Source organism: Panulirus ornatus, chromosome 56 (genome assembly GCF_036320965.1).
Source record: "Panulirus ornatus isolate Po-2019 chromosome 56, ASM3632096v1, whole genome shotgun sequence".
Lineage (NCBI taxonomy): Eukaryota > Metazoa > Arthropoda > Malacostraca > Decapoda > Palinuridae > Panulirus > Panulirus ornatus.
In genome coordinates this window covers 16,458,794-16,476,367 of record NC_092279.1, presented here as the reverse complement: position 1 = coordinate 16,476,367, position 17,574 = coordinate 16,458,794, and the positions used below count along the sequence as shown (strand labels likewise).

Sequence of the window (17,574 nt, the reverse complement as noted above, 5' to 3'; positions counted from 1 at the left end):
AAGTGTTATGTATGAAAAGGAGAAACTATATGGTTGTGGACAGAGCACCAGTAGTCCATGCATGGGTGAGGCAGAAAGAACAGACAGCTACCTGGATAAAAGAAGTACAACTTGACAACCATTGAAGTGATGGCTCACTAAGCAGCATTATGTCTGTGCATGTGTATTTATATGTTGATATGCATATGTGTGTATATGGGCATATATGTATATATATGTGTACATGAGTAGATGGGCCATTCTTCGTCTGTTTCCTGGCACTACCTTGCTGATACGGGAAACAGCGATTATGTATAATAGATATGAATGATATTATTGTTATAAAGTTTGATGACTTGAATTATAAAAATGTAAGATACTTTTGATAATCTCTTTCAGATTGTAATTTTGGAGCCAACAATAGTGTATCAACCAAGTTATTACTTGCCAAGCTACGTTACTGTAAATCTTGGTGCAGAAGAGAAGAGTATTCAGCTCTCGAATCTCTGTATTGATCAGATGAAGGGAAATTGCAGACAAGTTCATGACTGGCTCTTCAATGCCTCCAGCATTAAAAGTATCACGTAAGGATATATTCTCTGGATCTTAACATCATTCTCGTACATAGTCAGGTAGAAGTTCATATCATCCAGCAAATCAGTCCCATAGATCAAGGACAGTAATGGTCTCAGAACAGAACCATGGGGCACTCCAATGGTGACCTCCCATGTGGAGAAGTCTCATCTAACATATGTTCTTTGGTCTCTTCCACGTAGATGATCTTCTGTCCATCATAGGAGTCTACCTACCAGCGTCTAAATCAGCCTCCTATATGGTAGAATGTCAAATGCTTTCTGGCAGTCCAGATACAGAAAATCCACCCAACCTTCATTTTTGTCAAAAACATTACTCACTTTGCCAAATGTCTAAGTTTTTTTTTTTTATAATATGCCCTATATCTAGAATGATGTTCCCTATCGCTTTGGTAATTTCTATATAGAAAGTCATCTATTTACTTTCTGATTATCTCTTCCTGTACCCTATACATCACATTCATTAGGGAGACTGGTCTATAGTTCACCCTCTCCTTCTGGTCTCCTTTCTTATTGATGAGTATGATGTTTGACCTTTTCTACTCCCTTGGCACTTTGTCTTTCTCCAGCAACATTTTAAACTATTTCAAGAGGTCTGTAATGTACCTCCACACATCATCAACATGTATGGTGAAATTTCATCAGAACCATAAGCTTTGCATGAACCAAGACAACTCATTATTCTGTTAGCATTTTACCTAGATATCTCAGTGTTTTGTAAAACATCCTCTGTTTCCTCTCTAACTAGTGGTGGGGCTATATGTCTTGTTATTCAGTTCGTCACATATTCTTACATCATCCTGTACAGTTCTTCCCTCTGAATGTCTTAATCAGCACTACTTTTTAACTGACAATTTACTCCTAACAAATTTATGAAAAAGATTTTCTCCTGCTTTTTCCACAATATTCTTTTCAAAGTCCCTTATCCTGGTGTAGTTATTCCATGCTCTCTTATACCTGTATGTTGTATATGCTGGATTAATAGAGTATTGCCTCTATCTTTACCAGTGTACATGTCCAAGTTCCCTTGCTGCTTTCTGACATTTTGATTTAACCATACTCATGAAACTTAAAACATCAGCCACACACCAACCATGTCCCTAAACAGGAAAGTTATGAAAAACCTGAATAAAATCCATCCTGAAACAGCTGTCCGCTCATCATTCACTCACACTGACACAAGCATTGCAATTAAAGCCTTAAAAATATTATGCTACTGGCCCAAACAGTGTATCGAACTTTCACGTAAAACAGTAGCCCACTTGCATTTGAAGCACATAGAGTTATTTTCAAATACTCTTGACTACTCAGTGAAATCTGTAACACCTGGAAACTTTCCAACATAATACCAATCCTATAGCCAACTAAAATGCCCAACTCTCACTTCTTTTACTGCTACATATCACTTCTATCCTCATTATCCAGACTTTGTGAAAAATTGATCTACAACAGAATAAGATAAATTATGCCATTCTTACCCATACAGCATGGCCTCAGACCTAAACACTCTACCACCATACTACACACTGAGCTCACACAACATATTCTAGGTTAATTCAATGAACCACAACTCTCCTCCCATATAGCGCTTGTTGCATTAGACATTTCTATCCCATGAGACATTCTCACATAAAAATACTTTACACCATGACCAAAAGTGGTTGGCCAACTTTATAGCCAGCCACCATATCAGCCACTCACAATTAGTTCACTTCTAAATACTCCAACTCTACAATGGAGTTCCCAAGGAGCGGTTCTTTTTCCAACTCTCTTCAGCCTCTTCCTGCACAACCTCACAATCACATCACAACAATAAGCATGCAGCCCTTTATTACACTGTTGGAATAATGTCTCACCCAGAACAAAAGATCTTTGTTTCCACAGAAGTCTTCCATTACTCGTTTAACCCCAGACAAACATGAATCCAGCTTACACCCTCCAGTCACCTTGAATGGACCATATCTCCCACTGTAAAACACCAACCATTTTCGGCATCACATATGACATACACAACATTCATTTCTCACACCAGTAAAATCAACACAATAGCAACACACAAACTAGATGGCCTCGGAACACAACCAGATTTGGACCAAAAAGAAAATCCCTTAACATCTTTTACAAGCAATTCATCTGCTCCACTCTGTACTACACCTCACCTGCCTGATCTTCCGTCCTTTCTAAAGCAGATTTAACAAAGCTGCAAACACACAAAATAGTGCCCTGAAAACACTGATCTGCACACATCTGCAGCACTGCATGTGTTAAGACATTTGTAGTATTTTACTGATGTATTTTCCAGATAATTGTGTTTTCTAAAACCCCTTTCCCACACTATCTCACTAGTTTTAGGCTGTTGGTCTTTCACCATGAAAACACTTTTGAACTTATTATTCAGTTCCTCATGTATCCTTATATCATCATGAATAATTTTTCCATCTATTTCACCTATTTGTACTCATTGGGGAATTAGTTTTATGTTCACATTGCCCCTTCTGAACTTTCTCAAATATCATTCTACGTTTTGAATGTTGTCTTTTATCCCTCTTCTGATATAATCAAGCTTGTGGCTATAGTGTTGTCCCTTTAGCTTAACTTACTTCTAATGCACATTTGTATCTTGCTACTAGAACTTCTTTAACATGTATATGTTTCTAACAAGATTATCGTACCGGTGATGCATTTAGTTAACCATATATTGGAAATATTTTTCTTAGCATCTTATCTGAGTATTTGTGACTAGAATGAAATTTATAAAGGATTGTGAAATAATTCTGAGATATTTGGAGTTTAATAAAGAAATACAGAATTTTTAGATGATTATTCTCCTAACAGATCACTGATTCTTTTAGGTTGTATAAACGAGATGAACGTGCAATTTTCCTGTACGTTCAGGAGAACTCTGACGACTTCCAGATGTTTTTCCCTTCAGAACAATGCCGGCTTATCTTTTTCCGGCTGGTGCAGGAGCTCACTGTCAACCAGAAAGGAACAGTTATGGACTTGGAAGCAGAGATATCTTCAGGACCCATCCAGGTAATTAAGACTTTTTCTACTGCATTGTCTACAAAAATTGATGAAGCATGAAGCATGCAATTGATTTTAATTATTTTCTTTTGCAGCTGAAAAGCAAAAGCCATTTTTAGGTGAAAATGAAGCAGATTGGCTCTTGATTTATTATTGTTGTTATTCTTGTATGTCAGAACCTAAAAGATGGAACAGAAAAAGGAGCAAAGTGAGGAGTGCTTATCCTTCTAGAAGGCTCAGGCTGTGGTTTCTGAATATGTTTTGATTTGTAACTAAGATGAGAAAAAAGGAGAGACAGAATGCAAGATATAAACAAAGTAAGAAACAATAACAATCTGTTTAGCACTATCAAAGACACCAAGGTCACTAGAACAAGTTTCGTGGATCATAACATAATAGAAATGTAGAGACATTAGGAAGGAGCCTCTGCAAACTCTGTGCTAGAGTTGCTCTTTGCCTGTTGCCTTTTAAGACTGAGGCACTAAAGGCTAACTGGCAGCAGTGAAGCTCACAGGTTATGGAGACTGTATGTCGTGGTCACCCCTTTGAAGGAGTTCCTGAAGGGAACTGGCATCAGAGACAATGGTAGACAGATACCGTACATCAAGTAGGACAAGTGGTGAGAAGAGGAGAGGTTGTAAGAGAAACAGCATTGTTCAACGCACAAGACAAGTATTTATGTACATATTTCTATGTGCCTATTTGTACTGTATAGGGAGGAGGGTTTTCATTTGTGGGACCCAGTCTCTTTAACATTCTCTGCTACCATACAACTTCTTAAATTTGTGTTTGATTACCTATTTGTACTCTATGGTGTGGGAGTTTTACACTCATGGGGCCCCCATCTTTTAAGCATTCCTTACTATCGTACAGCTTTGCAGACTTATGTATGGTGTCTGTATTAACTATAAAAGAACGTCTTTTCAACTATGTTAACTAGTTTCTTGCTTAATTTCATGCTGTATCTTCTGGTTGGCCTATCCATAAATCTTTTAAAAAACTGTTCATTGTTTTGGTCATCTTTTTGCCAGCGTAGCAAAATCTCACTGTCCGTTCTTGTAGATAGGTCCTCTTTGTTGATGTAGTCTGATGCCTTAAGGGACAGAGTGGTGCTGGAAAGGAAAGGGAGTGATTTTTTTAGATTTTTTGTGTTACTGTTCCTTCTCCTTCCTCTCAAAGTCCTTTACTTTTAACCAATGGTGACTAGGGTGACATCTGTGTTTTGAGATTTGTGAGACACCTAGAGTTACTGGCAGGCCAGCTTGCAGGGCAGCAATGTCATCGCTAGTTGGCAGGTGAAACCCAAATTGAGCTGAAGGCTATAACTCATGAAAGGTTGTTAGCTTGGGATGAAAGGCACAGCCCTTACCCTTAGGCAGGGGATTAGAATCTCTCACAGGTCATGGGAGGCTGTTGTGGAGAGGAAGAGTTTTTCATTTAAGGTCTCTGTTGTTTGCTCTTAGTGCCATTTCACAAAAATAGAAAACAGCAGGCAAGCATAAAAAGGAAATGTAGGTAAGCAGTTATTGAAAAAAAAATGTAGTTTTGATATAATTAACTCTTGAGCTGATACCATTGCATTTAGATATTATATGTAATTGTTTAAAATTCAGGTTATCAGCTTCCATAAAAGATTTTAATTTTATTTATATATGATTGCTTTCCTATCCCTGGGGATAGGGGAGAAAGAATACTTCCCGCATATTCCCTGTGTGTCGTAGAAGGCGACTAAAAGGGGAGGGAGTGAAGGATGGAAATCCTCCCCTCTCATTTTTAATTTTCCAAAAGAAGGAACAGAGAAGGGGGCCAAGTGAGGAAATTCCCCCAAAGGCTCAGTTCTCTGTTTGTAATGCTGCCTCGCTTACGCAGGAAATGGCGAATAGTATGAAAAAAAATGATTGCTTTCTGCTAAAGCTTTTACAAAATTCCTATTGCAGTACGAATATGAATTAGATGACAGTGGAAAGCGTATGGTGCTTGGCAAGGGTACCTATGGTGTTGTTTATGCTGCCAGAGATCTCAGTACTCAAGTTAGAATTGCTGTAAAAGAAGTACCAGAAAAAAATATTGGGTGAGTAGTTATTTGTGTGTTCATAACTCTTAGTGTATTTGTTTATAGATATGAAGATTGAACTTGCATGAATTAATGAACCAGTGGTTTTTCAATGTGCATTTGTATTCATGAATTAATATTTTTAGGGAGGTTCAGCCACTGCATGAAGAGATCAGGCTTCATTCAGAATTACGCCATAGAAACATTGTGCAGTACTTGGGAACAGCCTCAGAAGATGGCTTTTTTAAGATCTTCATGGAACAGGTTCCAGGAGGATCCTTATCTGCTCTCCTCAAGTCTAAATGGGGGCCTCTGAAGGAGAGTGAAGCAACTGTTGCATATTATACCAAACAGATACTTGAGGGACTGAAATATTTACATGACCAGAAGATTGTTCATAGAGATATAAAAGGTTTGTAATGTCTGTCTGTTTTCAACTTTGATTTTGATACATAGAAATGATTTTTCTCTCCAGGCTTGGTCTGTCCCTCAAGCTAGTAAGAATATCCTGATCCCTAGGGGTTAGAATCCTCTAACCTCTTACCTTCTGGTGAAGTTATAACCTCTTACCTTCTGGTGAAGTTATAACCTCTTACCCTCCACTAGCCCCCAATTCATTGGTTGCTGCTTAGTCTGCTATTGGACCTGTTACCTGATGATTATTAGTGTTCACTCTGCAGTGACATCTTGCTGTCGTGCTGGCTGACCATTGAATAGCCACCTCACCTCTGTTCATAGTTTCCTGGAAAGTGAATGATATATATTCTTTAGCCTTGTTTATTTAATGTCCACCTTCTCCACCCTTCCATGGATAAGGTACTGTGATTGGGCAAGCCCATTTGTGATGAACTGATAATGATCTGCAGCCAACCATCCACCAAGGGACTGCACCTACCACAAGATTTCATGTCCCAAAGTAGACAAAGATCCCTGCTCCCATGCAAAGCACAGCCTTCAGCTGTCCCTGACTGCTGTGCCTTATCATTTTACACGACACTTTTTATGACTGCACTGGGAAGTGAGTCCTTCCTCACCATCTCCCAACTACTAATACAAGCCAGTGACATTGACTCTAACTCTAGACCCCTAGTTTACCTCTGCCCACAGTACCAAATGCTCATCACTAAAAGGCACTTCTCCAGCAGATACTCAGACTACACTCAATGGTACCACCTTCATTGCACTTCACTGTCATTCTGAAAAGACTACTCAGAGCACTGGACATGCAGCAGCCACTCAGACAGTTACTCCCAAGTCCCCCTCACCCCCAACACAAACAGTCAACAAACAACAGCACAAAATGCTCTGTCTCACTTTTCTTAAAACAAACCCCATTACACCAAAGAACCCCAGCAACAAAGTGAACATTGTAATCCTCAGCATCTTTGGCAGTAGAAACAGATACCCTGAAATACTCTCCACTTATGACACATATATCCTTTTTATCAACCTCTCTTCACTCATTCTCTCATGTCTAAACCAGTTCAGCACACCCTTCTCAGCTCTCTCAATCACTTTTTTTATTACCACACTTGTCTCTTACCTCTCTTTTACCCTCTTACTTCTCACATGATCAAACTATTTCATGCTGTGTATTGCCCTCAAACATTTCATTTTCAATACATCCACCCTCCTTCACACATCCTCATCTGTAGCCCATGCCTTGCATCCATGTGACATTGTTAGGATTACTATGCTTTCAAACATACCCATTTCTGACCTCCCAGATAATGACCCCTCTTTCCATGCATTTCTCAATGCTCCCAGAACCTTTACCCCCTCACCTACCCTATGACACTCCTGCCTCCATTGTTCCATTTGCTGCTAGTCACTCCCAGGTATCCTAAACACTTCCTCAAAAATTTCCATAGTCATACATACTCCCATCTAAGTGTTTCCTGTGGTACACCCAAGAGAACTTCTTTTTCAATGGCTATGTTTCCATTTGCAAGCAGGGAGCTGGAAATCCTTACCTCCTCTGTTATGTGTATCAGAAAGAAATGAGGAAGGAAAAAGACTCGGATTTTGCCTTAAAGGCTCATTTCCTCATTCTACCTCACTAAGTCAGGAAAGATGAGTAAGTGCAATGAAAAAATATATTTATCAGTGTAAACCATAGTTTAAATTCTGTGGTGCTTATCTGTGAAAGATAGTCTTTGGTTTCATTGCATTATAGATGACAGCTAGAGGCTGAATATGCAAATTCGACCATCAATCATATTTACCTGATGCTATCTTAGTGAAGCAGTAAAGGTTGTTAGTATGTAGAAAGGATAATGTTCATATTATTCTCTTTTGACTTCATTATGTTATTAGTGAAAGAATTTTTTGTTGCCTAAATGTCAATAGGCACCGATTTTCTTTGTATGGTACCAGAATGAATCTTCATTCTGATTCTGAAAAAAGTTTCAGTTCTTTGTGGCCAGACTGTTCTGTCATTTGTCATAAGAAGCTGTTGTACTTGAATTATTTATATATTTTTTCTTTCAGGTGATAATGTTCTAGTCAATACATATACAGGAGTGGTGAAGATCTCAGATTTTGGCACCTCAAAACGCTTGGCAGGAGTGTGCCTTAGTACAGAGACCTTCACAGGCACATTGCAGTACATGGCACCTGAAGTCATTGACAAAGGAGCCAGGGGATATGGAGCTCCTGTTAGTAGTATTACCTTTATTTTTGTGTCTGCATGTTTGTTTATGTGTTTTTATATATGACTGTGAGAAATATTTAGAAAAACAGGTGGATTTGTATATGGCATTTATAGATCTGTAGAAGGTATATGATAAGGTTGATAGCAATGCTTTGCGGAAGACCTTCAGAATATATGGTGTGGGAGGTAAGCTGCTAGAAACAGTGAAAAATTTTATCGAGGATGTAAGGCATGGGAGGTAAGTTTGAATGGAGAAAAACTGGAGGAAGTGAAGTGTTTTAGATATCTGGGAGTGGATTTGGCAGCGGATGGAACCATGGAAGTGGAAGTGAATCATAGGGTGGGGAGGGGGCGAAAGTTCTGGGAGCATTGAAAAGTGTGTGGAGGTCGAGAACGTTATCTTGGAAAGCAAAAATGGGTATGTTTGAAGGAATAGTGGTTCCAGCAATGTTATATGGTTGCAAGGCGTGGGCTATGGATAGAGTTGTGCGCAGAAGGGTGGATGTGCTGGAAATGAGATGTTCGAGGACAGTATGTGGTGTGAGGTGGTTTGATTGAGTAAGTTATGAAAGGGTAAGAGAGATGTGTGGTAATAAAAAGAGTGCAGCTGAGAGAGCAGATGGGGGTGTTTTGAAATGGTTTGATCACATGGAGAGAATGAGTGAGGAAAGATTGACCAAGAGGATATGTGTATCAGAGGTGGAGGGAACGAGAAGTGGGAGACCAAATTAGAGGTGGAAAGATGGAGTGAAAAAGATTTTGAGTGATCGGGGCCTGAAATACAAGTAGGAGGGTGAAAGGCATGCAAGGAATAGAGTGAATTGGAATGATGTTGTATACTGGGGCCATTCTTCGTCTGTTTCCTGGTGCTACCTCGCTGACACAGGAAATGGCAATTAAGTATGATAAGTAATAAATAGATATATAAAGTAGACGGGAAATCACAGAAAGGGCTGTAAAGCTTAGGTGTGGATAGGGGCATTGGTTTCGGTGCAGTATACTTACCAGCTAGAGAGTGGATGTGATCAAATGAGGTTATTCTTCATATATTCCTAGCACAAATTGCTTTTTAGAAAATGGCTGATGTGTGAAAAACAATTATCACTGTTAGGGTAAGTCTTGCCGGTATCCCTCTAATATTTTTTTCTCTTCTATTACTCAGCATGTTAGGTACAGTAGAATTTTTTCCATGCATACCTGTCCTTGTGCTCCTTCAGAGACTTGTTTACACTCCTGTCAAACACAAAAACTCAGTTTTTCACCCCTTTTTTGTATATTATCTCATTTGTTTTTCTGCTTTTTATTTATTCGCAGCTCCTAGAGGAAGATATTCTGTGCATGCTACAAATGTTCCCTACTACAAATAGATAAATCTGATGCATAGTGTATGCCTTTTAGTATTCCAAAAGTTGTGAGGAATTAATAAGGATTTTCAGAATTCTTTTTATTAGGACTTGTTAAGTAAATTCACATTCTGCAGCACAGTGGATGCTTATACACAATATGAAGTCTGCACTTGGCTTACTCTTCATTCTTAGTATGGTATCAGATGTTTGTCATATATATTTGTACCCCAAGTGTATTCTTGCTGGTACTACAGTATGGTGTCTAGTTCTAGTATGATAGTTTTCATATGCAAATTTCCTTTCCTTAAGCATGTAACACTCTTTTGTCTGTCAGATAGGTATTGAAATGACTTAAAGCACCAGAGTTTTGTCTGTTTTACCTTGCAAATATACTCCCATGCATTTGTCTGGTACTCATTCATTTCATTTACCTAAGCCATCTCCTAACTTCAGTTTTCATTTCTAGTAAGTTGATATGCCTGGAATGAGTAGTGAAACTAATTCTGAAAATCTGGAAGCACAGCCTGTTCCCATTTGTTCAAACCACATTTGTATAATTTTGAGAGATACATGGGTATTGTTACCTTTGTAGTAATTTTTCTGAGACACTGTTTTACATGTACTTGTTCCCACCTGGAACTCACTCAAGGGAGTGGCCACAGCAGTAGAGTCTCCATAACTATTGAACTCCATGTGCTTTTGTTTATAATTAATAGTTACTGAGTTTGGGTATTATCATAAGAGTTGTACCTGTTTATTTTTCAAATAACTCTCCTTTTGAATGCTTCAAACCAGATGTTGTCCTTTTCAGGCAGACATCTGGTCATTAGGTTGCACAGTAGTGGAAATGGCAACAGGAAACCCACCTTTTATTGAACTTGGCTCTCCTGAGGCTGCTATGTTTAAGGTAAGTGGTCTTCATGATTCAGCAGGGAGGAGGAGCTTATACTGTAACATAAATTAAGATGTAAATTTCTGAGAAGTGGAGGAAAGTTAATGTTAAAGAGAGACAAAATTTAGTAAAGGTGGCAGTAGTATAATGGGAATATGCCCAGTCCCCAGCTTGTGAATGGGTTACTTTTCAAAATATCTTTATTCAGAATTCAGAATTCAATTTTTCATGGCTGCTGTGTCATAAGTTGTGTATTTTCTTTCTTTTACGAATTTGTTGCTGCAATAAGATGTGAAGTAACTGGAAGCTTGTTATGGTTCCACGTGAAATGTTTATATTAGACTCTCTTCCCAGGTTGGTCTTTACAAGATGCATCCAGACATACCTGGAGAATTAAGTGAAAAGGCAAGAAATTTTATCCTTCGCTGTTTTGAGCCAGATCCTACCAAGAGAGCTACAGCAGCACAACTTCTAGAAGACCCATTTTTGACTGAGTAAGTGAGAGGGGACCATAACTTCACGCCTTGCTCCCACTGGTTTTGTATCCTGATTTGATTGATGTGAAATTTACATTTTATGATTGAAGTACTGTAGTATATTTATACAGCAATAAGTTTCAGTCCATGTCTAACATATTTGTAGCATATTTTCTTCCTACTATATTATAAGTAATAATGGAATCATCACATTGCAGATAAATTCTTGTCTGTTGCTCAAATAATGTATGAATTATCTTTTTGGACTTTATGCTGGGACATATAATGTGACAAAGTTGGCCTTTACCTTAGCCTTCCTTAGAAACCAGTCTCCCTAAACAAGCCTTGTTTAAGTGCTCTTTCACTTGACTATCTTCTTCCCACTCATATCATATCCTCATTTCCTAAAGTATCAACAAAATTTCATCCTTTCCTCCACCAAGGATCGATCTGACCTCCCACAAGCAACCCCTTTCTGCACAGTGACATCCAAAAGTCTTTCTTTAGCACACCTATCATTTAGTACATGATCCAATAATGCCCACATACCATCTAACCCATTAACCCACATGCACATGTGTACTTTTTTTTTTGATCAGGATCTAATCATCAAAACTTTTCCAGTGTACAGCTCCACAGACTGTTCACCATTTTCATTGACAACAATAGGAACCTCATGCCCCTAGATGTACCTTCATCTGCCATACCTGCTCTTGCATTCAAATCGCCTATCAATTATATTTGGTACCTCACATCAGGTACAGTGGGGTTGTGGGTCAAGTCAATTGGGAGGTGAGTTTGAATGGAGAAAAACTGGAGGAAGTGAAGTGTTTTAGATATCTAGGAGTGGATCTGGCAGCGGATGGAAACATGGAAGCGGAAGTGGATCATAGGGTGGGGGAGGGGGCGAAAATTCTGGGAGCCTTGAAGAATGTGTGGAAGTCGAGAACATTATCTCGGAAAGCAAAAATGGGTATGTTTGAAGGAATAGTGGTTCCAACAATGTTGTATGGTTGCGAGGCGTGGACTATGGATAGAGTTGTGCGCAGGAGGATGGATGTGCTGGATATGAGATGTTTGAGGACAATGTGTGGTGTGAGGTGGTTTGATCGAGTAAGTAACGTAAGGGTAAGAGAGATGTGTGGAAATAAAAAGAGCGTGGTTGAGAGAGCAGAAGAGGGTGTTTTGAAATGGTTTGGTCACATGGAGAGAATGAGTGAGGAAAGATTGACCAAGAGGATATATGTGTCGGAGGTGGAGGGAACGAGGAGAAGAGGGAGACCAAATTGGAGGTGGAAAGATGGAGTGAAAAAGATTTTGTGTGATCGGGGCCTGAACATGCAGGAGGGTGAAAGGAGGGCAAGGAATAGAGTGAATTGGAGCGATGTGGTATACCGGGGTTGACGTGCTGTCAGTGGATTGAATCAAGGCATGTGAAACGTCTGGGGTAAACCATGGAAAGCTGTGTAGGTATGTATATTTGCGTGTGTGGACGTATGTATATACATGTGTATGGGGGTGGGTTGGGCCATTTCTTTCGTCTGTTTCCTTGCGCTACCTCGCAAACGCGGGAGACAGCGACAAAAAAAAAAAAAAAAAAAACATCAGAATTGCACCCACTTGGCACCTTCCAAAACACTTGCCTCCTTTCCTTACTCCTCTTGATACCAGGTGCATGAGAACTAACAGTCATCCACTTCTCAAAATCAGTTTTCATTTTTACCTACTTCAATCGGGTTCACTTGCACTTATAAAATTCCACGTCTCCTCCTTCAGCAGAAGTGATGGCCCCTTCATTGCTCTTGCCCTCACATTAAGTGCCAATCTACCCTTGAAACATTTCTTAAGCACTCTTCCCCCTTCCTCTTGGATTTACTTTCACTCAGAGCTAGAGTGTTCATCCAGGTTTCTCTCCTCAAACAAAGTACTTACCTCTCCCTTCTTCACATCATGGTTACATATAGCACTCAAAATATTAATTGACTGTCATTTAAGTATGTATTTATTTGTTATAGTAATCGTTGCAGAAAGAAGAAGGGAGTACGACCAACAAACCAGCAGGAATTCTCTAGGAGTATATCAGTTCCTGCAGACCGCAGCATAAGACAGCATGGAGAAAAATGTCGATTTGCAAGCTCTCCAGATGACAGGTCAGTCTTGTAGAACACCACTAAGTGTTATGGTCTTAGGAATTTCTTTGCTACAGATACATTAGATATTCTGCTGAATACTGTTTTAATGCTTCAAGTTAGTTTATTCGCATCCATATAAGAATTCCATTTCCCATAGTAATATGAGAATGTTCTCATGTTCTTTCATTGTGCACTGGGGAGGTAGGCAGGAAGGTAACAGTGAGACACGAGCTGCTAATCAGGATTTAATTCTCACCTTTTCAGTAATTTTTGTCTGGAGAGTATGTCAATGTAGTGTCTCAGAGGGTGTTGTGTGAAATGATTTTGGTTCAGGTTCCTGGTCTCTTTGACATGATGTTCCCTGATTGGTCAGTTCCTCTTGCATGCCAGCTTGTGTTCATCCAAGGTCTGCCCACCAGTCTGGTGGCCACTGTAACTCACCTGTAACTCATTACTACTTTGTTGGTGTTATCCTGTAGTGAAATGTAGGCTGTCTCTACCTGCCTCTTCTGTCTTACCAAGCCTTTGTGGATGTCTTGTTCCCCCACATATCTGGGGAGATATTCTACTTGTTCTACAAGAACAGATGTGTCAGGATATAGCAGGAAATAGGTACTAAGAAAGTTCATGCTGAATCAGATTCTGCTACACATTGACATTTTTTCTCTGTAAATAAGAGGTTAGGGACCATAATGAAAAATACTCAAAATGTAATGTAAGTAATGGATGTAATGTTCTAAATAATACTCAGAATGTTATTTAAGGTATCAAAATGATATAAAATGCATACAGAAAATAATAGACAAGTAACTGCGTATGTCACACTCACATTTCTTTGGCACTCTGGTACAAGTTTGGTGAGTTTTTTCGTATGTGCTTTCTTAATGTGTTAATGATTATTAGCGCATACATTGGTAAGCACCTATTCGAAGGTGTGTATGGAAAATGTATTTATAAAACACAATTTACTGTAACATTCATTGAAAAATTGATATCTTGAACTGAATTATGATGAATCACTCTCCTTGCTTACCTGAATTGCAAATGTTCTGCTGTACCACCCATATTTCTATCAATTTTCTAAATATGTGACTTAATTTTTGCACGTGAATTAAGCATGAACTGACAATTTTGTAAAAATTGATGAAAGACAACTTATTGTATCATTCACGAATTGAAAGACAAATTTTTTAACATAAGTGATTGTGACTAGGTTTTTTCCTGTATGTTTTCCATCTATGTAGTTAACCATTAGTTTGTGCATTAGGGAAGAATGTACTGTTGAAAAAGTATAAGAGATATTCAGTGTGCTTTATCATTTACAGAGTAGAATATGTATGTTCAAGATGATCACAAACTTGCCAAAATTGAAATGCTCTTAACTGTACATTGCTATACTGCCCTTATTTCTGATGTAGTCCCCATGTGTCAGAGAGGGGCAGGAGCAGAGGTCTGAAACCCTTGCCCCTATCTTGTGTTTCAGTTTTTGATAGATGGATCAGAAGAAGGAGCCAAACAAGGAATGCTCATCCTTCTCAAAGGTTCAGGCTAGGGTGTATGAATGTAAGTGAATGTAACCAAGATGAGAAGGGAGAGAGAAATAGTATATTTAAGGCAAGGAACCTGTTTGTTTTGACTCAGAGTGAAACAAAACGGAAGTGTAAAGGGGTTGAATGGTTAGATGTCTTAAGGGTAAATTCAGGGGTTGGTGTGAAGGCGAGAGCTAAGGAAGGGTTAGCATTGCCACTGAAGGATGATTTATAGGAATGTGTGAAAGAGTGTAAGGAAGTGAGCTCCAGACTGATGTGGATAAAAATGAAAGTGGATTATTAGAGATGGGTAATTTTAGTACTTATGCACCTAACCATGGGAAGGACAGTGAGAGCTGAGTGTTCCAGGAACAGCTGTCAGCAGTTTTTATATAAGAGATTGCAGATTTTTTATGGGTGATTTAAATGTGAAAGTGAGTGATATGGCAGTTTATGGTGTAATTGGGGGAGGCATATGGGTACCTATCATTGTGAATAAAGATGGTGAAAAGCTTGTGAAGTTGTGTACTGAAAAATGACTGGTGATTAGTAACACCTGCTTTAAAAAGGGTTCATACATGTGGGTGAGTAGAAAAGATGATATGCAGGCATTATTGAATTTCATAGTGATTGATAGGCATGCAAAAGAGATGCTAAGATATGAATGTCCTGTGAGGGGCAGCTGGTGGGACATCTGATCATTACCTGAAGGAAACAAAGGCAAAGATTCATTCATTGATTCATAATTTCACAGGATCATGAAAGAAGCCTGGTGATATTCATGATGTTTCTAAAGGGCCCTGCAGCCCAAGGCTGTATTTCCAATGATACAGCAGCATTAAAGGTGATTTTTCACTTGTGGTGTAATCTTGTGCAGATGGACTCCTGTAACATTAGGGTGAAGAATTGAAGAGCTTTATGCAAAAGAGGAGATGATATGAGTGAGAAGAGGGTGGTGAAAACAGACCTGTGTGAAGGACTAGTAGGAGAGATTGAGTGTTGAATGGCAAAAGGTGAGAAAGACTGAAGGTAGGGGAGATGATGAAGAGTGGGAGGTATTTAGGGAAGCATTGCTGGCATGTGCAAGAGTAGTGTGTGGCAAGCGGAAAGTGCAGTGGGCAGGTGAGAAAGGGCAATGAATTAGAGTTGTTGGTGAAAGAGAAAAAAGAGGTGTATGGGTAGTACTTACAGGGTAGGAATGCAAATGATTAGATGTACTAGAGAAGCCAGCAGGTCAAGAGGAAGGCACAGGGATGGAAATAGAGGGCAAATGAGAGCTGGATTTAGCAAGAGTCAGCAAACTTCAGGGAGAATAAGATGTGTTAGAAGGAAGTTTAGATGTGTGAAAAACAAGAGATCTAGTAGGAACATTGTTGAAGGGGCAAATGTGAGATAAGGAGGTTGTTGAATGCTTTTGATGATAGAGTGGCAGATGACTGATTTTTTCTCTCCCTTTTTTTTCTTCGTCTTTTATTAGTCCTTGTTCTGCTGGTTTATTTGAACAAAATGTAGCGAACTTAGATGGCATACACTGTTCTTCTGATATATTTTGGCAAATTTCAATGTATTTCTAGGTATTGTTGTATTGGTAATGAGATGCATAATTGCCTTTTAGCTACTTTTGGCAAATTTTGACATATTTCTGGGTATTTTTGTATTGTTAGCTGGAGATGCATGATTGCAGTTTAAATAATTGGCCTAGAGAACTCTCCTGAATTATTTACTTTTCAGCTTGAAGAAGCAGATTCTGTTATGATTAATTTCAGTATGTTAAGCAACTCAAGTTCATCCAATATTCTGCTTTTCCTCCCATTCAAGATCTTCCTTATCCACTTATCAGGTTCACTTGTAGTAGGGATTCTTGCTAGATGCTTAGGCATAATGATGACCAGTACATGTGGGCACAAGTGTAGAATTATATTAGTGCAAATGATATCCCCTTAGTGAATGGTAGCAGAGAACTGAGGTGGTGGTCAGCATGGCATGGGCCGAATCAGCACTCTGCTGGTAGCTGAGTTGGTTTTATATCACAATGGCTTGTGTTATAGCAAAAAGATGGGGGTGATTTAAGTGCCCTTGCCATATCAAATCCATTTTGTCCAGTTGTGCTCTGTCCTGACACACTTGAACCATTATTGCATTGGTCATTTTGTGGTTCCTCATGTCATGTATTCTTAAACTTGTTTTCATTCTTGTACTTGTTTCTCCCTCATATGTCCTGTTGCATCCTCCATGTGGTACATTATTTTATACACCACGCTTCTTTCATGTTTATGCTTCAGTCTTTTTTTTTCTTTTTTCTCTTTTCCCAGATACTTTTGCTATGTCTGTGGAGGCACTGCTGAGGAGTCTCTTGACAGGATTTGCTCCTCTGATGCTCAGAACTTCTATTTCCTATTCCTTTCCATGATTCTCCCTGCCCTCTCCTTCATCTTCATTGACAGTTGACTAGAATATTGAAATTTTGTGGAGGCATCCATTATTTGATTTGAACTTCTCTCTTGAAAAATTCCAGACTGCATATTCTCAGTGCTTTTAGGGAGGAACTTAACACCATCCCTGATTTTATCATGCTGCCTTGAGCTAAGAAGAAGCAGCTAACCTTTTGCTAGAGGATAACATCAATACAGTAGCAGGGAGTTACAGGTAGCCTACAGCAACTACCAGACTTGGTTGAATAGGAGTAAACATATGAGAGAAATCAACCAGTCAGGGATTACCACACCACAGCAGCTGGGAACCTTATCCCACTGTGCCATATTGACCTGAAAAAGATAATTGTTGAAGTGCTGAGAATTAGATCCTGATTAGTAGTTTATGTCTCGTTGCTACCTTATTACCTATCAGTCAGAATGAGTAATACTCATGAAAATATATTTTTTCACAAACTTAGA

The 17,574-nt window shown here is 39.0% G+C and overlaps 1 protein-coding gene across 4 annotated transcripts in view; it reads left to right on the top strand.

Moving 5' to 3' along the window:
* Ask1 (apoptotic signal-regulating kinase 1) overlaps positions 1-17,574 on the top strand; it is an 83,477-nt gene that overhangs the window by 20,535 nt on the left and 45,368 nt on the right. For 2 of the 4 annotated variants that reach the window (XM_071693954.1, XM_071693956.1), the window contains exons 11-18: positions 379-563; positions 3,425-3,608; positions 5,537-5,670; positions 5,799-6,064; positions 8,143-8,309; positions 10,463-10,558; positions 10,898-11,037; positions 13,047-13,169. In XM_071693954.1, coding sequence (XP_071550055.1) covers positions 379-563; positions 3,425-3,608; positions 5,537-5,670; positions 5,799-6,064; positions 8,143-8,309; positions 10,463-10,558; positions 10,898-11,037; positions 13,047-13,169 — 1,295 coding nt within the window. Of the gene's footprint in view, positions 1-378; positions 564-3,424; positions 3,609-5,536; positions 5,671-5,798; positions 6,065-8,142; positions 8,310-10,462; positions 10,559-10,897; positions 11,038-13,034; positions 13,170-17,574 lie in introns of all 4 variants that reach the window. The other 2 variants (XM_071693955.1, XM_071693953.1) reach the window with 1 other exon arrangement.